Source organism: Carettochelys insculpta, chromosome 1, assembly GCF_033958435.1.
Source record: "Carettochelys insculpta isolate YL-2023 chromosome 1, ASM3395843v1, whole genome shotgun sequence".
Classification (NCBI taxonomy): Eukaryota; Metazoa; Chordata; order Testudines; family Carettochelyidae; genus Carettochelys; species Carettochelys insculpta.
The window spans coordinates 237384204-237410287 of NC_134137.1; the positions used below are offsets into that span (position 1 = coordinate 237384204).

Genomic DNA, 26084 nt, shown 5'->3' on the forward strand with positions numbered 1-26084 from the left:
TCAGTAATGACATTAAAATAAATGAGACTATATGCATCATTTGCCATCAAAACGGCTGATACTAAATTGGTACTTTTTGTTGTCTGAGCACAAACTAAGGGGCTAATGTGAGTCTGGACTCTCCTCTCACTCCTAGAGGTTCTCCTTTAGGTCAGGATTGAGATATTCTGGTGTGACAGGTTGGTATTTCTTGTGCCATACATGTTTAATGGATAATGGAGGACTTTATCCTGTAATCTTTCATTTATTTGAAAATAAAAGAGGGAAAGGTGATTGACAAGAATAAAAGTATTAAGAGACACGGAATGCAATGGTTGCCTTTATTGGATTAAGCATTGCATAATATGAAGAAATATCACCTCATCTCTGGAATTCAGTTCTCATGATCCACTATCTTGGCCTGGTCTGCTGCAGCTTAGATGACACAGGCACTCACTTAGCAAAGCACTTAAGTATATGCTCAAGGCTCTGTAGCGTGCTGGGTGAAGCTATGCTATGTCTCCCATCGGCATAAGTACCCCACCTCCGTGGGAGGTGGAAGGCATTTGGTGGGAGACTATCTCCTGCCAGCATAGTGCAGAACAGAGACTGCTTTAAGCTGATGTAACTTATACCACTTGTGGGGCAGGAGGAGGCGTTTTATCACCCCTGAGTGATGTAAACGACATCAATTTCAGCAGTTCTGTAGACCAGCCCTAATCCAACCTAAGCCAATGGAATTTAAGTATGTTTAATACTAAAACACATGCTCAAGTGCTTTGCTGAATTGGGCCTCAGGGATTTTTCTTTTGTAGTTGTAAATTTATATAAATGCAGTTAGGTTTCGCTGTAGGTCCTCAAGGTATATATCAAAATAAAGGGGGATGAACTGATTAAAAATAAATACGATACAGTAAGATAGTGTACTATGTATATTTACCTATCTTTCATCGTCTCAGCTCTGTTTTATTCCTTTGTCTTCTCTGTGCGATGCCTTCCCTTTAAGTATTTGATCCACCTCCTATTAAAGTAAATGGAAAGGCTTTCACCGACGTTGATTGGCGTTGGATCAGATCCTAACTGCATATGTGAGAAAGCCACTTGTACTGCCACACTACTCTGGTTATTCTTTTACTTATAATTAATTACTTTAAACTAGTGCTTGATTTTCATTTATATCAAGGTCACTAAGCTCCGTTAAGCAACAGAACCTTAGAGTAAACATAAACATGCTTTATTGCCAATTTAAGGCACCTTTATTCTGTTAAATAAAGCTGCTCTGGCATAAATAAGAGCCAAACCTGTGGTTTTTCCCTTCCCGCCATTGTCCATCTCATCTATTCTGACAGTAAGCTTTTCAGAACAGGAATGATTTTTTTATTGTTTGTTTGTACAGTACTTACCACAGTGGGGCCCTGATCTTAATTGGCACCTCAGTTGCCACATCGTCGTCATCAGCAACAATAATAGTAATGAAACAAAAGCCATTAAATGGAATCTATATTAAGATTTGAATCCCACTGTTAAATTTCCCTGACTTCTGTTTTTCATGTATAGCCTCATAACTTTTTATACAGCACAGTTCAGCATTGTTCTTCATTGTATTCAACTGTGGTGTCAGTACAACTACTAATGACCTCTGCTGCCACTTCTGCAGCCATCTGGGCTGTGTGAAGTTAGGAGCTTTAAGGAAATTTCAAATGTGAAAGTCTCCCTTCACCTGAAGGGGAATGAAAAGTGTCAGTCCCATTAATATCTGTACTTGTTAGACTCCATGTAACGGCAACTTGTCATCTCTGGCTTGTTGTGTATTACAAAGTGGAAACAAATGCTAATGCAGCTAGAAAGCTCTTTATCTTTGCGCTATTACTCCAGGATCACCACTTCTGTAGGTCTCATTTTCTTCAGAAAGAGATGAATTTTCTACCAAAGTGGCTTCCCGAGCCCTGCACGCAATGATGACCAATTAGCTTCCATAAGAGTCGTGTGTCTGAAGCCCTGAGCATTGAGTTATCTGGGTTATTCATACACTTATAGTCCCAAAATGAAAAAAGACTTCAGCAGTCTCTAGTTCAGAGAGCTCCCAAACTTTGCAGGCAAGTACACAGCTTTCCAAGGTAATGTAGTGGGCAGAGCAGCCAGTGAGGGGCTGTCTTGTGCACAAGGATGGGAAGTGGTCAGGCAGAAGCATCAGAAGATTGGTTCCCTCCAGTCTTCTGAACTGGTGCAGAAGTATAATGCGTCAGGAGCTGGAAACCCTTCCTTCCAGAGAAAGGGGAAATAGAGGTGGATTGTGACTCTGAATCACAGTCTGGTCTCTACCCTGCTTCTGGGGAATCAGACGCACTTGCCTCTCTACCCAAGGTAACAGCTTGCTGCCAGTCCAGCCCCAAGGGAAAGGTGACAACTGAGGGCATCAGTCGCAGAACATATGAAGGGTCAGGATTAATAGTCATATCACTGGCTGCAGTCAACCGGTCCAAAGGTGTGGCCAGTCTAGCACCCTCTGTATTAGCCGGTAAGGTGGTGAAGTGCTGTGGACCCATTGCTGTGTTGTTGCCATGGGGCCAATAGGGCCATACTGCAGAGTTGAGTTCTTCAGTGCTTTCCCCCAGTCACACATGCTGTGGGCTTCAACCGAGCAGGCAGGAGCAGGGCTGGAGTCTGGTGGATCAATGTCTAAAAAGTGTCCCAACAAAGCAGTAATAAGGGAGCAGAAATGGACTACAGCAGCAGCCGCTGAAAAGCAGCTTTGCTGATTCTCCATGGGCTAAGGGAAGGAAGATTATTTCCTATGGTTCGAAACACCATCTTGGCCTGAGTGTGTCACACCTCCAACCCATGTGTTATGCCTGAATGAGCTTGGAGCAGTGGGGTGAGATTGGTCCCTATATAGTGTGGTATAATTGCTCTTGCCCTTGAAAGATGAGCAGGAATCAGGCCAGATGGGACATTAAAAAGTCAATATCAGTGCAAGTAATATACATTTAATGCTAACAATTGTCTGTACCAGATTTAGAGGTGACTCTGCAGCAATTGCCTGGGAATGCAATTGATATGGTTTATTTTTAGGCTCCCTGAGACCGTGACCAACATTTTAAAAATCAGCTGGAACACCTGATGCATTTTAATAAAGCAGCCGTATTCTTCCCCTTACACTGGTTTCTGAAACGCAAATCAGAACTAAAATGATGTTAAACACGGAGAAGCTCTTTATTTCCCAGAGGCTGTATCCTAGATTCACAAAGAAAACTGGGCTATTGCCTTTCTAAGGACAGGCAAAAACATGTGAATAAAATCAAACATCTCCTCTCAATTCAAAGCAAGACGAACTCGAATATCTTGGCAGAAGGCCAGGCTATTTGCCCCCTACCGTTTTTGCCTTATTTCTGTACTACCTGATTGGGATGACATGCTACCAGACAGGCCATTCTGTGATTTCTGGTCCTGTCGAAACCCCTTAGCCTAGGGTGACTATCTGTCCTGTAATTGGTGGGATGGTCCTATATCTGGGATGCCAAACAGGCATCCCTACTTATTTGTTAAAAGGGCCTAATTGTCCTGTATTGGCGCCCCTGCTTGGCCTTTTCCACCAGCAGTCGCTGACTGGAGAGCACTAGGTCACTTCCCCAAGCTTTGGGGAAGCCTGGGGAGTATGGGTGGCCGCCGCTACACACTGTTGGCTGCTTCTTCCCCAGGACTCCCAGAGAGTGCCTGCAGCTGCTGCTTCCCTGGGGCTCAGGAAGGGCCTGGCGGCTGCTGCCTCCTTCCCGGCTTCCTTGGGCTTAGTGCAGCTAGGAGGAGCTGCCCCTCCCCACATTATCTCCCTGTCTCCTTATTTGGGACAGGGAGATATGGTCGCCCTACCTTGGCCCCAGACGTCTCAGGGGAGAAGTCTATTTATGTAAAACACACACAGCATGGCATACTTGGTGGTTCACAGCAGCCTCCTCACATTTTGGGGAAAAGAACAAAAGTGAATATAGATTGTTCTCTGGATGATAGACCAATTTATCCGGCTACTTATATGGCCCTCATTACTATAATCTCTCATCTTCTCACAAATTATAAAGGACGGCCATCACACCAAATTCCTTCCCTCCTTTGCCTGAAGGAGAAACTCGAAGGTGATGTTTACACTACAGTAGTCCTTTTAAAGAAGCACTTTTGGAAGAGATCTTCCAAAAACTTCCTTTCAAAGAGCACAACCACACACAAAAATTGAATCAAAAGATCGACCCGCTCTTTTGAAAGGGAGTTGCCGTACAGGCCCATCTCCTCCTTCAAAAGAAGGGGGCAGAAAACGCCATGGATGGGGTTGTTTGACTGGCAAGCCCTTCCAGAAGCCCCAGTCACGTGCTCCCTTACAGTGCTCCTCCCAAGCAGCCGCTCTTTTCACACTCTGAGGCCCGCTGAGCTGACCAAAGAGACGCAAAGCCAGTGAAGGGACCACAAGCTGCTAGGTCACAGCCATGGCCCCACAGCAGCTCCAGCACTGCATCCAGGCTCTGGTCTGGCTGCCAGCCACTGTCACCTCAGCTGCCCTCCAGCAACACCGGTGGGACAGACCCACCACCAGCACCGAAGACCCCAACCCACCATGGCCTCAGCTGTGCTTCTCCACTGGGTGATCAGGCACCTCTGGAGCTCCCCAGCCAGTTCCAACTGGTAGGACTGGCTGGTGATGGGTGAGCAGGACGAAATACGGTGGCTCCAGAATTTCTGCTCGGGACCTGGGTGCCACTGTAGCCGGGTTTGCCACCCTCAGCTTCCCACGCTGCTCCGGTGCCATTGATGGCACATATATTGCTGTCCGTGCCCCAGACCATAGTGTGGCCACGCTACGTCACCTGGAAGGACTGCTGCTTGCTCATTCTGCAGGCCGTGGTGAACCACAGGGGACGACTCATGGACAGCTGTGTGGGCTGGTCAGGCTGGGCCCACAACGTGCAGGTCTCCCACAACTCCAGCCTCAGCCAGGGGATGGAGGTGGAGACCTACATCCCCCAGCAGGCGCTTGTGGTCAGGGATGTCACCATGCCTCTGCGCATGGGGGGCAACCTGCCCTGCCCCTTGTAGCTGTGGCTCATTCGTCTGTACACTGGGCCACCTAGATCCCACCCAAGAGCTGTTCAATAGTCTTCTCCCATGCCTGGACTTTGGGCAAACAATGTGTGGGGGCGCGATGTGCCCTCCACAATGTCGTGGAGGCCAAGGAGGAGACCTTCCTTCCGGGGTGAATGGCCAAGGCTGGCCCTGGGTATGAGCAGCCAGGCACAGGCCCCGACCACCAGGCCCACTGTGATGGGCTGTGGATCTGGGAGGCCCTCCAGGAGAGCTTTGTCCACAGGCCCCAGTGACCCTCCCCTGGGCACCCCCTGCAGGTCCCTCTGGCCTGCAATCCCATCTGTCCCCACCATGATCCCTCTCACCCATCCACCCCTCACCTCTCCCCCCACCCTGACCCCACCTGCCCATCCACCTCTCACACCCTCCAGTAATGAGAGACACAGGGGTGGTGAAAAAATAAACCATATACTTAAACAAACTAAACCTTCTGCAACATGATAAACAGCCCAACCGAGGGGAGCTACATACATTGTGGGGAGACTTGGGACAGGGGATGAGGCCCATTAATCCTCTGAGAGGAGTGGGGGGCCATGAGTTAGGGTGAGCATGGGAGCCCCTACTGCCCTGGGTCTGGCATCCCTGTTGGAGCTAGGATGGGGCTGGGATTACGGGGAGGTAGGGCTGTGGGAGGGGTGCAGTGGGCTCATGGTTGGCAGGGAGGGAAATTGGGGGACTAGGGGTTGGGAGGACCGGGAGAGGACTGGGAAGTGGGGGACTGGGAGGCGGTGCCATGGGCAAATCCCAACAGGCGAGCTTGGGCAGGAGCAGGGTAGCAGGGGCAGCAGGGGGGTTCCAGGGGTGGCAGGCTGGGATGGCTGTTCCCTGAGGGCCCCGCTGCTGGTGTGCATGTTGCTGATCAGCTTGGCCCAAGCCTCCCACCACCAGGTAAGGGCCACCTCATTGAGGCAGAGAAGCTGCTCTGCTAGTTCATTTTGGCAGCAGAAGGTGGCCATGTACGTGGTGGTGGCATCCCAGGTGTGGTGATGTGGCCTCCAGGCACTGGCCCAACCAGGCACCAGTGGTGGAGGTGTCCCAGCCCTCTCTTCTGCCTGTCCTGGGCTTCCTGGCCTGGTGCCATGGATGGAGCTGGCTGGCTCTGGAGGTGAGGTGGGGCTCACCTGGCTTTTGGATGGTGCAGCTGTAAGGATGGAAGGAGAAAGAGAGATGGTACATCAGTCCCGCACCCCAGCCCTGAGGGCCGTGCCACCAACCCCACTGTGGGCAGCAGCTCCTATCCCTGGCTGAGGGCCAGGGGTGCCCTGGGAGTGGTGGCATGTGTGCCCTGCACAGTGGGCCATGCCACAGATGTGATCTGTGGTGCCTTGGGAAAGGAGCTTACCACTGCAGGCCCCCCGCCCCTTTCCAGGGAATGGGCTATCAGCCAAGAAGTTTGTCCAGCCACGGAAGTGTCCCCACCTGTGTGGTGGGTAAGCTGAGTGCAGCTCTGCTCAGCGTCGCTGATTGGGCCATTAAAAGTCTAATTGGCAGTGCTGCTGGCACAGCAGGACTAGCACTCTCCCTTCCTGGGCAGCCCGGCTCTGCACAGCTCCTGGAAGTGGCTGGCACATCCAGCTCCCAGCTAGAGAGACGTCCACAAAGGCTCTGTGTACTGTCCCTGACCCAAGCACCAGCTCTGCAACTCTCATTGTCTGGGAACATTATTATTTTCTATCTGTATTATCACAATGCCTTGAAACACTAGTCAAGGCAGAGACTCTGTGCTGAGTGCTATACAAACAAGGAACAAAAATACAGTCCCTACCCCAGACAGCTTACAATCTAAGTATAAGACAAGAGACTAAAGACTGATGGAGATAAATGGGGCTGTATAAGGGGGAAAGTGAGACAATGCATGGCTATCAGCCTAGCTATTGTCAAGTTTTATGTAATTATCATGACAAAGGAGAGTTTTGAGGAGAGAAAATAATATAGCGAGCCAGAGATTTTCCAACACATTCTTGGAATGCTTGAAGACAACTTTTTATTACAGAAGGTGGAGAAAGTGTCTAGGGCAGAGGCTGTTCTAGATTTGATTCTGACAGATAAGGAGGAACTGGATGAGAATGTGAAGGTGTAAAGTAGCTTGTGTGAAAATAATCCTGAAATGATGGGGGTCATGATTTTGAGCTATGACAGGAGACAAAAGAGCAGAATAAAGACAACTGATGTAAAGGGAGGCTTTAGCTAAGTCAGAGAACTGGAAGATAAGATTCCGTAGAAGAAAGACTAAAAGAGAGAAATAAAGAGTTCTGGAAAGTTGGCAGTTCTTAAAGAGATCTTATTAAGGGCACAAGGGCAAACAATCCCAATGGACAGGAAAGATACAGGTAAGCTAAAAGAGCACCTTAGCATAATTAGGAGATTCTCAGTGACTTGAAACTCAAAAACAGGCCTACAAAAAGTGGAAAGTAGGTCACATTTTGGAGGATGAATACAAAAAATAGAACAGAAGCATGCTGGGATAAAATTAGAAAGCCCAAGGCACATAAGAGATTAAAATATCTAGGGATATAAAGAGCAACAAGAACACATTTTACAAATATTATAGAAGCATATTATAGAAGCAAGCAGGAGGCCCCAGACAGAGCAGGTGCAGTATTCAATGCAGAGGAAAAGACAATAACAGAAAATGCAGCAATGGCTGAACTGTTAAATGCCTATTTTGTTTCAGCTGTCACCAAAAAGGAAGGGTAGTGATCAGACAACTAACACAGTGAACATCGGTGTAAATGAGGCAGGACCTAAGGCTGAAAGAGTTAAGAATTACTTTGACAGGTTAGATGTCTTCACATGACAGTCGAAATCCCAGAATACTTAAGGAACTGTCAGAAGAGATCTTTGAGCCATTATCAATTATCTTTGGGAACTCATAGGCTACGTCTACACTTGCCCCCTTCTTTGAAGGGGGCGTGGTAATCAGGGTGATGGGAGATTACTAATGAAGCACTACGATGCATATACCACACTTCATTAGACAAATTCTCCCCTGCAGCAACTTTGAAGTGTCAAACTTCGAAATGCCGGCATGCTGTGTAGCTGCGGCCACTTCAAAATGTACTTGCATAAAGGCACTTCGAAGTAGTGCAGGCACTTCGAAGTCTGCCTGTGGCTACACAGCATGTGCAGACACTTTGAAGTTTGACACTCTGAAGTTGCCACAGGGGAGAATTTGCCTAATGAAATGCTGCTTATTCACCACAGCCCTTCGTTAGTAATCTCCCATCACCATGATGACCATGCCCCCGCTTTCGAAGTTGGGGGCAAGTTTAGACACAGCCATAGAGGATCACAGAGGTTCCACAGCACTGGAAAAGGACAAATATAATACCTAGCTATAGAAAGGGGAATAGGCACAACACAAGGAATTACAGACCAGTCAGCTTAACTTTGGTAGCTGGAAATATTTTCTCCATAATCAGTCTGTAAGTTCCTTGAAGGTAATAAAGTGATACATAAGTCTGCATGGATTTGTCAATAACAAATCATGTCAAACCAAACTAACATCCTTCTTAGACAGGGTGACAAACCTGGAGGAGGGCTGGAGGCACTCAGTGTGATATATCTGTACTGGAGTAAGGCTTTTGATACTCTCTCACATGACCTTTTCATAAACAAATTAGGGAAATACAACCTTGATGAACCTACTATAGGATGGGTGCACAATGCTTGGAAAACTACTCACAGAATACTTATAAAAGATTTCAATGAAACTAGAAGGATATATAGTGTAGGGTCGCACAGGGATATGTTTTGGATCTCATTAGCCGTGTCTACATGTGCACACTACTTCAAAGTAGCGGCACTAACTTCAAAATAGCTTCCGTCACGGCTACACGCGTCGGGCGCTATTTCGAAGTTAACTTCGACGTTAGGCGGCGAGACGTCGAAGTCACTAACCCCTGAGGGGATGGGAATAGCACCCTACTTCGAAGTTGAACATCGAAGAGGGACCGTGTAGTCGTTGCGCGTCCCGCAACTTCGAAATAGCGGGGTCCGCCATGGTGGCCATCAGCTGAGGGGTTGAGAGACGCTCTCTCTCCAGCCCCTGCGGGGCTCTATGGTCACCGTGGGCAGCAGCCCTTAGCCCAGGGCTTCTGGCTGCTGCTGCGGCAGCTGGGGATCCATGCTGCAGGCACAGGGTCTGCAACCAGTTGTCGGCTCTGTGGATCTTGTGTTGTTTAGTGCAACTGTGTCTGAGAGGGGCCCTTTAAGGGAGCGGCTTGCTGTTGAGTCCGCCCTGTGACCCTGTCTGCAGCTGTGCCTGGCACCCTTACTTCGATGTGTGCTACTTTGGTGTGTAGACGTTCCCTCGCAGTGCCTATTTCGATGTTGTGCTGCGCAACGTCGAAGTTGAACATCGACGTTGCCAGCCCTGGAGGACGTGTAGACGTTATTCATTGAAATAGCCTATTTCGATGTTGCTACATCGAAATAAGCTATTTCGATGTAGGCTTCACGTGTAGACGTAGCCATTCTGTTCAATACCTTCATAAATTATTTGAATAATGGCACAAAGAGTACACTTTTAAAATAAGCAAATAATAGCAAATTGGTCTAGGTTACAAGCACATTGGAGGACAGTATTGGAACTCAAAATGTTTTTGACAAACTGAAGAAATGGTCTGAAATAAATAGTATGCAATTCAATATAGATAAATGCAAAGTGTTACACTTAGAAAAGAATAATCAATTGCACAAATGCAAAACAGAAATGACTACTTAGGAAGGAGAACTAAAGAAAAGTGTCTGGGGTTTATACTGGATCACAAACTAAATGAGAGTCAATACAGTTCCAAAAAAAAAAAAGAAAGAAAAAGAAACATCATTTTCGGATACATTATCAAGAATATTGTAAACAAGACACAAGAAGTAGTTCTTCCACTCTACTTAGCACTGATAAGGGCTTCACTAGCACTATTGTGTCAAGTACTGGGTACTACATTTCATGAAAGATGTGGAAAAGTTGAAGAAAGTGCAGATGTGAACAACAAAATGTTTAGGGATCTGCTGGTGAAGAACTTTGCTGCTTCACCACTGGAAGAACCTCCAGCAAAAAGGAGTAGTTGTGTTGGGGGTACTCTCAGGTGTACTGTGACCCACATAATTCACAGAAGTATCTTACAACTGACTGCTTGTTGGATGCCACAGTTGGAAACTTTTTACCCCTGGAGGCATAGGGTGTCTACCAATCACCTGGTATTTTTGCATCCAACCTCATATCATTCTGCAGTTGTCATAGAATTACTGTTTATATATCTATCAAAGATTTGGATTATAGAATTAGTTTTGTCAAATCCTTTTAATACAGACCTCAAGTTCTTAGTAGCCAATTCACTGAATGTGTGGAATTTATCTCCAGTCATCATTTGTCTGACAGCCATGGCATCTCTGAGGTACACTGTGGTTTCCTTGTTGTGGTCTTAGCTCATGGATTCTTTCAGTTTGAGCTTCTAGATGATGTTCAAACTCGGTTTTGCCTCTTATTGTTCCAGCAGTGTGGAAGGGGGACACTGGCACTGTCCTATTGGGTGACTAAGAATAGTTGCCACTGAAACATTATTAGTGCATTTTGCTTAGGACTGGTCACTGCGGGAAAAAAAATGCTGGACTTAACAGTGTCTGTGATTGTCTCCCCTCTGCCAGATTTGAATTTGCTGTTCTTGGCAACATCAACAAATGTTTTGATGGTAGATTTCTTGACTGGGCTAAAGAAAGCTATATGTCCCATCAGTACCAAGTGCATCATTCACAAATCTTTCCATTTGTGCCTCACTGTTTTCAGTAATGACTCTGGTACATCTAATGTTTTGTGCCATCCTGGAGATATGCTCATAAACCCTCAGGTTCGAATAGCTTTACGGAATCATAGAATCATAGAATACTAAAACTGGAAAGGACCTCAAGAGGTTGTCAGGTCCAGTCCCCTACTCTCATGGCCGGACCAAGCACCGTCTATATTATCTCTATTTGATATTTGTCTTACTTAGCCATATTGTTGAGGACATGGTTGGTAAGAATTGTAACGTGCTCTTCATCTCTCTGCAATACATAGGCAAGGACTTGTTTATAGACCATCTTCACTTCTTGGCAGTCACTCCATAATGAGTAGGACAGCTTCATGTCACCCTCCTATTTGTGGGTCTGTCAATGCTGATGGGTCCGATTCTGGATCTTATCACAGACAGGTCTTATCACAGACGGGACAGATGTTGGTAACTGTTGGAGGGGCGCAAGGCACTTTTTGCCACTCTTTTTTTCAACTCCACCTCTCCGTGGCTGCACTGTTGTGGGACCTCTCAAACTGCACCATCCCTTCACAGATGACTGTTTTCCACTGGGGACAGTGTTGGGCAAGATTCTCCCAAGTGTTGACACCGATGCAGCCGTTTTCCATGTGCATCCTCAGCATGTACTTATATCACATCCACTGGACCCCAACTCTCCTCTGTCCTTCCTCCAAGTTACTTGGCACTAATCAGACATCTGAATCACGTTACCAGTATAACAGAGTTGTTGATGAATGCTAATGGCTTCAATGCTGGTCATGTTTGACTCTTCCAGGATGCTAGTGTTCATGTGCCTATCCTCCCAAGAGATATTTAGAATTCTCCTCAGGCATTATTGATGGTATTGTTCAAGTGCTTTCAGATGCTGCTTGTATGTTGTCCAGGTTTCACATGCATACAGTAGCTTTGGAACAACCGCTGCACAGTATACAAAGAGCTTAGCCTTGGGATAGATGTCCTAGTTCTTCAAGACCCTTTGTCTCAGGTGGGCAAAAGCTGAACTTGCACATTTCAGATGATGCTGGATTTCTGCATCAATGTCAACTTTAATGGAAAGATGACTTCCAAGGCATGGAAAATGCTCTACATTTTCCAGCAGTTCTTCATTAACTTCAATAAAGGGTACATGAGCTTGTCCTGCCAGCGAAGGTAGGTGGAGCACCTCAGTCTTTTTGACCTTCAGAGTGAGGATGAGATTCTCATATGCTTCAGTGAAGGCGCTGAAGACGATCTGAAGGGTTGTGGGTGAAAGAGCAGCAACAAGGTTTTCATAGGCTTACTGGAGCTCCATGATTGAGTTTGTGGGGTTCTTGTTTTTAACCTTCAGTCTCCAGAGATTGAAAAGCTTCCTGTGCATTCGATAGACAGTCTTCATGCCACATGGAAGCTTGCCATCAATGAGGTTTGGCAATGAAGATGCAGAACAGTGATGGAGCAATGAAACAGCCTTGTTTGACTCGTTTTGACCTCAAAGAGGTAGCTTTGGCATCCATTGTTGTTCAATACTGTGGCAGTCCTGTTGTTGTGAAGAAGCCTCACGATGCTAAGGAATTTTTTGGGGGAGCCGATCTTTGAAAGGACGGTCCACAGGGCACTACAATTGACTTAGTTGAATACTTTGGTAAGGTCTGTAAAACTCATATATAAGTCTTGGTTTTGTTCATGACACTTTTCTTGCAGTTGCTGGGTGGTGAAGATCATGTCTGTTGTTCTTTGGAATAGTCAGAAGCCACACTGGGATTCTGGGAAAATTTCTTGCAGGAGTTGGTTTGCAAGATTTCAAGCTAAGATTTTCCCTGCCATTGCCAGGAGGGAGATACTGCAATAGTTTCCACAATCTGACTTGGTGCTTTTCTTGAAGAGACTGACGATCAGTGTGTCTCTGAAATCATATGGTGTCTGCTCCCTGTCCCAGATCTTGAGAATCAGGAGGTGGAGTTTGTGTATCTCTGGCCTGCCTTCTTTGAAGTCTTCGGCTGGGATTGCTTCTAGTCCAGTTGACTTGTTGCACTTCATTGCTTTGATGGCAGCTGGGACCTCACTCAGGGTAGGAAGTGTTGCAAGATCATCCCTAACCAGTTGCTTGGGGATTTGGTCAAGGGATTCTAGGACCACGGTGGAAGGGCGGTTCAAGAGCTCATTATAGTGCTCCTTACAGTGAGAAACAATGGCTTCATTGTCTTTCAGGAGTGAGGCACCATCCTTTGATCTCAGGGGTTTGATTCCATGATTTCTAGGTCCATAAGCAACTTTGAAGAAACCTCTTGGATCATTTGTCTGTGAGATGCTGGAGTTCTCATGCTTTCGCAGTCCACCACTGGTTTATCAGAGTCCTTGGTTTACACTGGACTTCTGCCTTGGCCTTAGTATGCACTTCTCTCTTTGTTGTGCAGTTGATGTCACTTTGCCAGGCCCTAAAGGCTTTCCTTTTTGCCTCAAGCAGGTGTTCAATTTCCACATTGTTCCCATCAAACCAGTCCTGATGCTTCCTGCACTGATAGCCAGTGCTTTCTCCACAAGCTCTAGTGATGCCATTTTTCAATTGACACCAGCATTCTTCCACATCTTCAGGGTGTACTGTTTGAAGCTTCCTTTGGAGTGCTGTCTGAAAGTTACTTCCTGTGATGGGGTCCTTCACGCCTTGTATGTTGATCTTTTGTTGGATCTGTTTCTCCTGAGTTCTCCATTTGGTGACCATCCTAATCACCCCTGTGGATTGCATAAGATGGTGGTTGATCCAGAAGTCATCAGAGCTAGTCAGTGCATATGTGAGAAGGATATTGCACCAAACCCAAGCACAGATGACAGTTGCCTGTTGGTTATTGGCAAGCTTCAAGTGGAGAGTCATGTGAGACTCCTTGATGCCAACAGGGACTTCAGATAAGATCTTTGTCAGTTTGTTTTTGATGGCAAATCCTACTCCATGAATTGTTTTTCCTTCCTTTGGGGTTTCTTTTTAGAAAAATGTGTCCGCTCTGCCTTCTTCGCTTAGCTGTCCTTCTTGTTGTCTACGCAGTTCCACCAGGACAGCTATATTGATGTTGAATTGTCGCAGCTGATGGGTAATAATTGCTGTGCATCTTTCAGGTTGCCCACTGTCTGTGGTGTCTATTAAAGTCAGAATATTCCATGTTTCAAAGTTTACTGTTTGATTTCAACTACAGAGATGTGAACCCACTGGATGCAGTTACCAAGTCAGGATTACTGAGGTGTACTATGTTTAGGGCACCTTTTCTAGCCCTCTCCCCCTGTGGAGTGAGCAGAGCAGATCCTTAATAGGGCTACTCAGTCATGGATGCAACAGCAGGACTGTTTTACTACCTCAGTCCTTGAAACAGAACAACTAATACATACATCCACCACCTACGTGCTGGTCCATTACTAAAAGCTCTCCAGATTTCATGATCCTGCTTCCTTCGCCATTCATCAGTCACCATAGGGCTTATGTTTAGGACAGTAGTATGCAGAGGAAGCCACTTGTGCATAACTTCTTTTAGCATGGGGTGACTGTTGCACTACAGCCACCACACACTTCTTGATGGATAGAAGGCCCAGGTACTGTGGCATGGAAGCCATGATGATAGGCAGTCTCCTGTCTGCTCTAGCCTTCATCTGCCTACACAGCCATTGTAGCATTATCCTTGCAATCCTTCACCTGTTCTGCCATTGAGGACTTTTAGGATCATTCTTCATCTGGACCCTCCTGCTTGACCTTGCTGCCATGGGTGACCCTACTGGGAGTATAAGACTCCCTATGGCATTGCTGTTGGGTTCATTCGATCACACAAACCCACTCACCACGACAAGCTGATGATCTGGAGAGTGAGACCATGTTCACTATTTCTTGTTAAGCCACTTCTTTCTTTCACAGCTTTTGCATTGTCATAATAGGGCTGTCTGTAACATGGAATACTGACCTGTGCATAAGTATCACTGAATTAAAAAGCTAGTTTCTAGAATATTTAAAAAGCTAAAACTCTAAGATTAGACGTTTTACAAATTCAAACCTCCTGCCAAACAGACTAGATCCTATAGTGAATGTACAAATACTACTTGACCCCAAGGAAGGGAGGACAGGGGAACCAAAGCCTGAGCCTGACTGAGCCTTGCTGCCCTGACTTCAGCCCCAGACACAAGTCTTGTAATCTTGAGTTCCATCACCCAGGGCTGAAGCCCTTGGGTTTGGGCTTTGGCTCCAGGCAGTCTGGCTCAGGCTTCAGCCCCAGGTCTTAACAAGTCTAAATAAACCCTGGCTATCACATTCAAATGGTGTCTTGACCCACAGTTTGAGACCCGCTGGCTTAGATCCTATGTTCAGGCTGAGAAGCACTCAATACTATTCAGGAGGGGCATGTACCCCTCTAACCCAGAACTCACAGCACATAAATAACAGATGCTAAAGGTTGCCAGAACCTTATAACACCTGCCAGTGGGGACCCAGGAGGCCATGATGGAAGGCAATGTTCACGAAGGTGACCCAGCTTTGTCATCCACCTCTGGTCACATCCCCTTTCCCTACTGCGGGGAGAGCTGCATTGCAGGATCTGCTATGGTAACTTCGTGCCAAACCAAGTGATAATCTCCACCTGCTGGGGTGATCCTTCTAGGGCATGGTTTCCCAAGCTGGAGGGCATGTCCCCCTGGGGGGCATGAAGAAATTCTAGGGGGGGGGCGCAAGGTGACCCAGCCCCCCCATTGTCCCCCCACCTGAAGAAAGAGCCGGCCATTGCTTCCGGCTCTCAGCCCCTGCCATTTTACGAGGGTGACCTGGCACAGTTACCTTAAAAAGCAGGCAGCCAGCAAAGACCCACGTGGAGCTAGCTGCTTTCTGCAAAGATCGGTGAGTGTGGGTTGGGTGGAGAAGGAGGAGGATGGGATTAGATGAGAGGCTGAGGATGCCTGGCTTGGATGTGGGGGATGGGGTAAGAGCCGGGGGCTGGTGGTGCCTGGCTTTGTGGGATGAAAGGGGCTTGGGTAGGCAGCTCATGGGGCTCAGGTGGCCAACTGGCTTGTGGGACTCATGGTGCTTGGGCAGCTGGCCCTGGCATCGCAGGGCTCAGGCAGCTTGGGCTAGTGGCTCGCCCCAGCAGTGCGGGGCTTGTGCAGCTGAGGCTGGCAGGCAGGTGGCTAGCCTCAGCAACATGAGCTCAGGCAGCTGGCCCTGGCAGCATGGGGCTCAAGTGGCTCGGGATGGCAGGTGGGTGTCTTTCCCTGGCAGCTTGGGGCTCGGGCAGCTGGCCTTTGGTTGTGGCGAGTGGCTGGTAGGTGGGCAGCTGGTCCCAGCAGGGCAGGGCCAGTCAGCTGGCAGGTGAGCAGGTGGCTGGGCCGGGCAGCTTCTGGGTGGGTGGGTGGCTGGCCCCAGTGGTGCGGGGCTCGGCAGGCATCTCTGCCAGCACAGGCCTCAGGTGGCTGTTGCAGGAGGCTCCGGTGGCCCACAAGTGGGCAAGAAAAACTATTTGTGCTTGTTTTTAATTTTAAATAACATTTTATATCAAGTTTTTGTGTTTATTTTAAATTACTAATTGAATTTTTTGTTAAAAGGGGGTTGAATGATGGTAAAGAAGCAGCAGGGAGGGGGGCCTGAATATTTCTCAAAAATCAAAAGGGGGGCATGATGCAGAAAAGTTTGGGAACCACTGTTCTAGGGCTACTTTGTACCCGTGGTACTGACACAGAAGAGAATCTCATTCAGAATGCACAGAAGTATGTGACAGAATTTTGAATGGTCTTAATTTTTACAAATCTAACTCCATTAGCAGTTCAATTCTTTCTTAATGATGGTGTGGGATTTTTTTTTTGAATATGAAATATCGCTAGCCTACTCAGTACCCACTAAAATATATTTGAGCAGTTTGAGCATCAGTTTTATCAGTCTTCTTTTCAAGTTTGGAATCGTAAGTTTCCAAGTCCTTATCTCCATGGTAATGTCAAGGAAGAGCAGGACTTGCATAACCTTGAAAATTAATTTTCTTTTCTTTTTTTTTTTGACACACCTCAATTTTCTTCACAGTCTCCTAAAATGGAAAGTAATTAAAAGAGTTTTATGTGTTTTCCATCCCCCAATTCCTTTCCTTACTGCAGAGTCAGATGGCAGACGCATGAAAAAGCTGAGATTTTCAAAGCTGCCTCAGGTATTTGAATGCCTAAGTCTCATTCAAATTAATGAATGAAAATTAATGGGAATTAGGCATCCGCATCCTATGACATTGAAAATCCCAGCCAAAGTCTTCTGAATACTCCGTAAGGACCTACTCATGCAAAGAGATCTAATGTGGAGCCTTAGGCACATGGAAAATCCTGGTGGCTTCAAAGCAACTCTCTGCAGGCATAAGGCTTCATGCTACTGGAGACCACTGAAGGAAAAAGACGTGTCAGTTTCATAGAGCTTAATGCCAAAGTGGACTGTAGATAGAGTTACAGAATCATACAACCAGAAAGAACCTTGAAAGGTCTACTCTGTGCCCCGAATTCATGGCAGTACTGGTATTATTTACGACAGTGTTTTTTCAACTTTTGAGACCATGGAACACCAAACAGTAATATTTTTAACAGAACACCTATGAATATTTTCTTCAAAAATTGTTGTCAGACCAGAAAAAAAAAATCAAAACCCAAACATCAACACATGCAGCAAAAACAAAATAAAGTAATTTAGTCAGGTCTCATAGCAATGAAGAAGTAATGCTCTATCTGGTTTTAATAATGGAAAATATATACCATCAGTGTATGATATCAAAAAATGTCAGTGTATGATATAAAAAATATCAAACCTGCGAGTTGTTCATGGAATATCAGCGTTTTGCAGAACAGTTTAAGAAACACTTATTTAGACCATCCCTGACGTGTTTGACCAATATGTTCTTAATCAGCTCCAACGATAGAGTTTTCACACCCTCCCTGGGCAATTTATTCCAGTACTTAACCACCCTGACAGTCAGAAGATTTTTCCTAATGTCCAACCCAAACCTTCCTTGCTGCAACTTAAGCCCAGGGCTCCTTGACCTGTCCTTAGAGGTTAAGAAGAACAGTTTGTATCCCTCCTCCTTTTAGCATCCTTTTATGTGCTTGAAAACTGTTATCATGTCCCTCCTCAATCTTCTCTTGTACAGACTAAACAAAGAATTTTTTTTTCAATTTTCCCTCATAGATCATGTTTTTTAAATCTTTACTTGTTTTTGTTGCTTTCCTCTGGACTTTTTCTAACTTGTCCACATATTTCTTGAACTGGATACAATAATCTTGTTGAAGCCCTATCTATGCAGAATAGAGCAGAAAAGCTATTTCTCATGTCTTGCTTACTGCTAATACATCACAGTAACAGTGTCACACTTTTGACTCAGATTTAGCTTGGGATTCATTATGATCCCCAGATCCCGTTCCACCTTACTAGACAGTCACTTTCCAATTTGCATGTGTGCAACAGATTGCTTCTTCCTAAGCAGAGAACTTTTTCTTGTAATTGAATTTCATCCTGTTTACTTCAGATAATTTCTCCCATTTGTCCAGATCATTTTGAATTTTAATCTTATCCCCCAAAGTACTTGCAACCCCTTGCATCTTGGTATCATCCACAAACTTTGTAAGTGTACTCTCTATGCCACTATCTAAATCACTGATGAAGATATTGAACAGAACTTCATCCAGAACTGATCCCTGCAGGACCCTACTTGATATGGCCTTCAAGCTGGACTGATAATTACTCCCTGGGAGTGGTTGTCTTACCCAAGTATGCACCCATCTTAAAATAGCTCCAACTAGGTCACATTTTCCTAGTTTGTTCATGAGAAGATCATGTAGCTCATATAGTCTGACCTTCTGCACATCACAGGCCTTTAAGTTTCATGCAGCTTACCCTGTGAAAGGGTTGACTCATTGCTAGCACCTCTTTATGGCCAAGTATGGCGTAGCACCTCTCCTCTCATTGGGTATCACCTGCCAGTAAAGTCTTAGGGACTGCAGATATGTGCCTCTTCCTGTGACGCAGCCCTGTAGCCAGGTTAAGAACATAAGAACAGCCATACTGGGTCAGACCATAGGCCCATCAAGCCCAGTATCCTGTCTTCCAACAGTGGCCAATGCCAGGTGCCCCAGAGGGAATGAACAGAACAGGTAATCATCAAGTGATCTATTCCATGTTGCCCATTTCCAGCCTCTTGCAAACAGAGGCCAGGGACAACATCCATGCCCACCCTGGCTAATAGCCATTGATGGACCTATCCCCCCATGAATTTATCTAGTTCTTTTTTAAACTTTACTATAGTCTTGGCTTTCACGACATCCTCCGGCAAGGAGTTCCACAGGTTAAATGTGCATTGTGTGAAGCAATATTTCCTATTGTTTGTTTTAAACCTGCTGCCTATTAATTTCATTTCATGACCCTTAGTTCTTGTGTTGTGAGAAGGAGTAAATAACAATTCCTTTTCTATTTCTCCTCACCAGTCATGATTTTATTTACCTCTATCATATCCCCCCCTTAATTGTCTTTTTTCCAAACTAAAAAGTCCCAAAAGTTACTTTACAGTCCTTCCTGTTCCAAGATAGTCAGCAAACCGGAACAAGGAATTTAACATCAGTAAAATGAGTTCAGAGGTAAAAGTTGGGAATGGGTCCCTCTCAAGAGGGATTCGTGTCCAGCCATTCTTTTTTTTCAGGATGTGGCTATGAAGTGAAGCGTACTGTTGGGTGGGGAGAGCCTGCCCTTGGTCTGCCCTCTGTGCGGGAGCTCAGCACTGTGGATTTGCTCTCCTGGTTCTGCTGTGCACTAGCAAGCACTCTTCCTCTTCAGCTCTTTCCTCTCAGGCTATGTCTGTATTACAACATAAAGTTAATTTTAAGGGACTTAGCTTGAATTTATAAATGTGACTGTCTTCACTGCAAATACCATTAGGTCGATTTTAAGTGGACTTTCTCAGGAGGCGTAATGCCAAGTTCAAGTTTAAAAGGTTGAATTAATGCAGTATGGAAACAGAATTATTTTAAATTGATTTTATTGGCCTCCAAAGGCATCCCACAATGCCTCACATGTGTCCATTCTGGCTACTTTCACCTCCGCTACTTTCTGTGTGTGCAGGAAATGGGTAACAAGAAGCCTAGGTCACAGAAGAGCCGCAGCATGGAGCCATCGGGAGATCCAGGATCTCATTTCTGTAGGAGGTGGTGGGGGCGGGGCGTGTGTGAATCTGTGCTGGGTAAACTGTGAACCAGCAAAAGAAACGCACACATTTATGGGAAGATTTCTCAGGGCATGCTGGAGAAAGTTTACACCAGGGATGCTCATCAGGGCTGGGTGAAAAATCAAGCCTCCCCACCCTATGGCTAACCCGCACCCCACCATGTGGCTGCCAGGCTGTGCAGATCCTGCTTCCCAACACTGGCACTTCCTGACCTGCGTGGGGTTTCAGTGCTTTAGAAGACTTTTTTGCTGGACGGGATTTAGCAGGAGAGGCTGGGAAACTTGTTTTGGGTGCTATACATTTTACAGGGCTGCCCCCCACCAACCAGCCATGCAGCTTTTACATTTTAAAGGGATCCTGGCTGGAACTGCTCATGGCACCCTCCATCCAGCATACACAATCATATGGCCTCCTCACCATGTGCAACAGTGTCCCCTTTCTGGGGGCCCAGAATGGGGGGAAGGGCCGGGGGAAGGGCAAGGACAGCCTCATCCAGTCTATAAAAAAATGCTGTTGTAAAAACCGCAGTGCCGTTTATTGGTTAACATGGGGTGGTGTGCAGTTGGAGGTGCTTTCATAAAGGTCGGTCACACATCAGTGGGGTGTGTGGGGGGGGGTTGTCGCAATAGTTAAATGCAACAGCTATATGTGGCTCTCTGCTCATTCATAAACCTATCGTTAAAGGATCCCTGATTTGCATTGCATCTGTCGGTGCTTTGCTGATTGCCCTTGTGTTCGACTGTTCATAAACGCTGCCCAGGACAACTGCCTCTGCCCTTATCTGCGCGGGATGTTTTCTAAAGAGAGTTGTCTTCTGTCCTTTTTAAAAAGTACTCCCAACGTGTCCTTTGTGTCCTCTGCAGGTGGGTGGGGATTCTGTGCACACTGATGGGATGATGCATAGGGTACCTTTTTACCATATTATTTTGGATGTCAATAGGTCTCAAAATAATCAGTGTTCTGGAGCAGCATGTGACTAGTCTTCGTAGACTATTAAGATCTTGCAATAATACTCTACTTAATTCATATTCAGTGGCATCCATTCCTCTAATTGTTGGATTTACTGGCAACATAGGAAGTCAGGATTGCGACTTCAGATAGGAGCTGCTAGACACTGTACAATTTCTGCTCTGGTGTTTTTCCTTCTCAAGAGTTATTCACTGGATGTACTGTTTCTGGCAGGTTAGGTAAATGTCTGCCAAGCTAGTAAATCAAACCTAGGCTTCTTTTCAGTTCTGGAATAGATTTGAATAGATTCAGGAAGCTGCCTTTCCTTAATGGTTTTACTCTGGAGCTTGGCTTTCACCTGGAGCATTTATAACATGTCCAAATAATTTCTGGTTCAGCAAGTGCTTCTCTTCACTGAGCTTCATTGCAGTCTTTATGGTTTCTTGTACAATAGATATTCTTTTATCGTATTCGTCTTCCTCGTTTTCCAGTGTTCTGGCGGCATTTGCTGGCTTTCCTGTGGTGTTCATTGTCATAGTGCCTCAGTGCCTCATATACATCAATGAATTTGTTTTCACAGCATCTTCTGAGGTAAGGAATTATTGCCATCTGCATTTGACAGATGGGAAACTGAGGCACTGGGAAATTAGATGGCTTGATTAAGATCATTCTTGGTGTCTATGGCTGACCAGGGAACAGGATATAAGTCTCCTGAGTTCTCGTCACAAGACTGTTCTTCTTCAACCCATAGCCATCGACTACATTATCATCTACAGAGTGGATTACAGTGCTTGTTCCAGGTGCTTCAATTTTTATATCATTTTTATTTGGAAGATCTCTGGTGTCCTAGTAATGTCAAGTGTAAATATTCAGAAATAATGCAGTCTCAATAACATGATAACATTTATTAACTTGGCACTCTCGGGATGTACAGGCCTTTGCCAAAAATCAGCTGCAGCGTCTAATGGAAAAACGGAGTGTCTTTTTTGTGAGATACTGCAGGGAATAGCAGTGCTATGTCATTTACTTTATAAAGAGAGGAGCCATTTTGTGTAAGACCAGCTCCCTTCTCCATCAGAAACATTGAGGTTCTGTCCTCTCTCTGTCTACATTTTGGAAAACATTTGTCATTAGTAAACCTCGACCTTTTATCCTATCATAGACAAACTCTTAAGACCTTTCCCAGTTCACGTGGGAAATTGGAAATAAACTCAGGCACTGAATCTAGATCTCCTGAGAGCTATGACAGTTCCTTACCGTAAGACCATCTTAGCTCTTTATGGAGGAGCCTCTCTCTTGGACAGCAACGTAAACATGGATTGACACTATGACCACAAAAATGTCCAGTTTCCTTTTAGTCATCACACACAAGATCATGACATCACTGAACAAAAGGGTGGTCGATCATCTCTTCTGTACCATCTATGGTTCTTGTGCAGCTGCTCATAAAATACTGTGTTAAACATCTCAATACCTCAGGCAGTGACAAAGTGGAGAGTGCAAAAGATAGCGACAAAGTAACATTAGGGCTGGAGAACTTGATTGAGAGAGACACTGAGATAGAGGGATATGATTACAGTCTGCAAATATTTGATAAAAGCAACAGTTCTTTAGGGTATTAGATGGTGGTGTAATTATGAGTGCAGTAGTCCCTCAAGTTATGTGAGGGTCATGTTCCCATGTGCCCTCGCATAACTTGAATTTCGCATAAGTCGGGGGTGTCTTTTTTCCCTAGCGGAACACAAGTTCTGCAGCTGTGGAAGCAGCAGGAGCACCTGGAATTCCTTTTGAAAGATAAATGCTGGGGGTTGGGGAGGCAGCTGTGTGGGTTTAAGCCTGGAGGTGGGTTGGGACCATGGGAGGGGGGCAGGGGAGGTTGCCTGGGGTTGGTTAGAGCTGCAACGGGGGTAGGGGTGGAGTTGAGCCAGGGCAACAAGGTCCTGCAGGGAGTGAGCCGGAGGCTGGAGCAGGGGAGTGAGTTGGGGCTGTGTGCGGGGGGAGGGGTGATCCAGTGCCAGGTGCCTGTGGGGGTGAGCTGGGGCCGTGCACGGGGTGGGAGTGAACCAGGGCCGGGGGAGTTTAAATTGGGTCTGTGCAGGGCCGGGGGCAGGGGTTGAGCCAGGGCCGTGAGGGAGCCGGATTTTGAGTTGAGGGATTACTGTAATGTGGTGAAATAAAGAGGATAAAAACATGGATAGCTATTATGAAAAAGCCTAAACAAAGTGAAATGTGTAGTAGCCTCCCTAAAAAGTGACTGAAAGACCATTGCTTGGAACTACTAAAACTGGCCTGAACAAACCAATAATGGGGAACAATCCTGCTATGGTTGGGTGAGAGACTGGGTGAGCAAGATTTTTTCCATCTCTAGCTTCTATGATGAAAGCAGTTTTAGATCCTTCAGGATGAAAAGCATTGCAGGACTGTAAGTTATTACTATTCATTTTATACAGATGGACCAAAGAAGCCATCAACAGAAGACAGGTTTAAAATTATACATGAACAAGGAACAAAAAGTTAAAGTCATTTTTTATCAAAGTAAACTAAACTAGGCTAATTGGTGCTATTCAGAGACAGCATAAGTGATTGATCTTTTTCAGCACTGAACTGCAAATGATAATTCAAATCTCAGAAAAAATCTCTAGCAGAGGTTACCTCAAATGAAATCATGGCTGAGGAATTAGTGGGTATAAGATGTGCAAACAATAAAGTAAAGATTGAGTATTTTAGGTGGTGAAATTTCCCTGGGTTCCTCTACAGATAAATTAATGGTTATGATCTGTAAATGATATGATAGGGCAAATTTCACATTTTAATATCTCTTCTAATTTTTGGCACACTGTTCAGCAGTTGGCTTCATGCTAGAATTAAAGATGGAGATATATTTAACAACCTACCTCCTCCATGATTTTTTCCCAATATAACGTTTTGTGTTCTGTATTGTATTAATATATCTGTTGTACTCGTAGCTATCAGGCCGGATCCTGGGATGTGATGTGTGCCCTCAGCTTTCTAAAGAAATTGTGCTGAAAGAGCTGTAGTTGCACAGAAAATTGTGGGAAACTGAGATACATAGTCCCATATCCAAGCTGAACATGCCATCAACATCAGAACAGTAAAAGTTAAGGGTAGCATAAACTGCTCAACCACACAGCAGCTGTTTCTTTGAATGTTGAGGGGCTTTCAGATGAAGTGAGAAAATTGAATTCCTTGCAGGAGGGGTTCAGTATCTTGTAGGATGGTCGTTTAACTATGAGCTGTTCTCTGCAGGTACCTCTTCTGTTTACCCTAATTCTCAGATGATGAGGTAGGACGGTAAAAATTATTGCCAAAATCCTACAGAGGAAAAAGCTAAAAAAGAAGTTCCACTTCTTCATTCACTTGCACTTTGTATAGCCATTTACACACAGGCAAAGTTAGTGAACCTAAGGACACACCAAAGTTCTCCACTCATACCAGTGGCTAGCATTTTACCCGCCTCTTTCACTCACTACACATTGCTGTAAATGGCTACATAAAGTTCAGAACAGTGGAGAGTCAGGCAAGGAACCTTTCCAAAGTCCACACAGCAATTAAAAGATGGTTAAAAAGCAGCAGTTCCTGGTTCCCATCCCTAAATTCCATTCATTGCGTCATGCCACCTCTGTGTTGCAGCTAACTTACTGAAATAATAATAATATCCCTGGTAAGGCAGAGACAATAGTGAATGTGCACAGGCACGTGCAGTGAATAATGACTGCTGCAATAATATTTCATGTCTTTCTAGGTCTGTAGTGGCCCTTCACAACCTCCTCAGCCTATTGTCATTCCGAAGCCGGTTCAATCGGTCATTCATGTACCTTTGCAACCGAGCTGCCCAGGCCGAGGCAAGATGGCAAAATTCCTGAATCCAGAAGAAATGACATCCAGAGACTATTATTTTGATTCCTATGCCCACTTTGGAATCCACGAGGTAACGCTTTCTTTTCTTGGTAAAAATATGGAATGGCAACATGTTTTCAGTAATGCTATGGTTGAGTTTTTTTTCCCTTCTACTGGATGCCACCTCAGTCTCATTGTCTCACTTAACTCATCCAAAGAGGCCATTTGTGGTGCATCACACTTGTGCTGGCTCTCTGCACAGTGGGAAATTTCACCCTAAGAAAGTGCTACTTAGCATGACTTCAAGGGTTGCAGAGCTAGTCCACCCACCTTGAAAGGACATACCAATTTAGTAAGCCAGCTCTTTCTTTGCTAGAACATTTCAACACGATACTGCATATGTAACCCACACACCGTCTGGATGGAATGTGCTGTCCCATTTAGTGGCATTGAGACCACTTACAGTGAAAATAATGACCCTCTCCTACAGTCTTAGTTACTAGCCAGCTGGCTTTTAGCTCATGTGATAGACTTGCATATTCAAAGGTCCCAGCTTCAATTCTGCCTGTCGGTATTACACGTACAATGCACAGAGGTCTATATTTTCCCTTCAGGTATGCATGTCAAGCTCCTGTTGATTTCAATGGGTGATGAAAGCATTTATCTATGGGCAAATTTGGTAAGAGAGCAATCTCTGTCATTTAAAAGACTCTTTGATGACATCACTGTATTCACAGTATGGACATTAAAGTCTGGGGCATCCTTTCAGCTGTGACTAACCAAGATTTGTTCCTTTAATTTTTGTTTGTGTTTTGTTGGGATTTTTCATTGCGGAGGAGTTTTTTTGGCCACTTGTTTATTTTGTTTGGCTTTGAGCCTTGCTACTGTTTGGAATTTTCTTAGTTAAATCTTCTTCTGTGCCATGTTCAGAGGGGTTTAGACATTTTGTAGGCAATGCTACAGCTTTTAATAGTGATTTGAACGAGGTCGGGATGGAATCTTGGCAAATAGATTTTGGAAGGGCACTCCATGCGCAATGGGCAGTGTGGAAGAAGATGCAGTGAGAGCTGTGGGAGGAGACCAAAAGGGTATTGACGAAGGTATAACATGCTGGGAAAACAATGGAATTGCACAGTTGTGCCGAAGGATTATATTAGAACAGCAGAAATTTTACTAATAGTGGTGTTGCATGAGAGAGAAAGAGCCCAGC

The 26084-nt window shown here is 45.4% G+C and overlaps 1 protein-coding gene across 1 annotated transcript in view; it reads left to right on the forward strand.

The window, feature by feature from the left end:
* The window catches only part of PRMT8 (protein arginine methyltransferase 8), a 131633-nt gene that overhangs the window by 40471 nt on the left and 65078 nt on the right, over nt 1-26084 (forward strand). The window contains exon 2 of the mRNA XM_074983650.1: nt 24780-24965. Within this exon, the coding sequence (XP_074839751.1) occupies nt 24780-24965 (186 nt within the window). The remainder of the gene's footprint in view (nt 1-24779; nt 24966-26084) is intronic.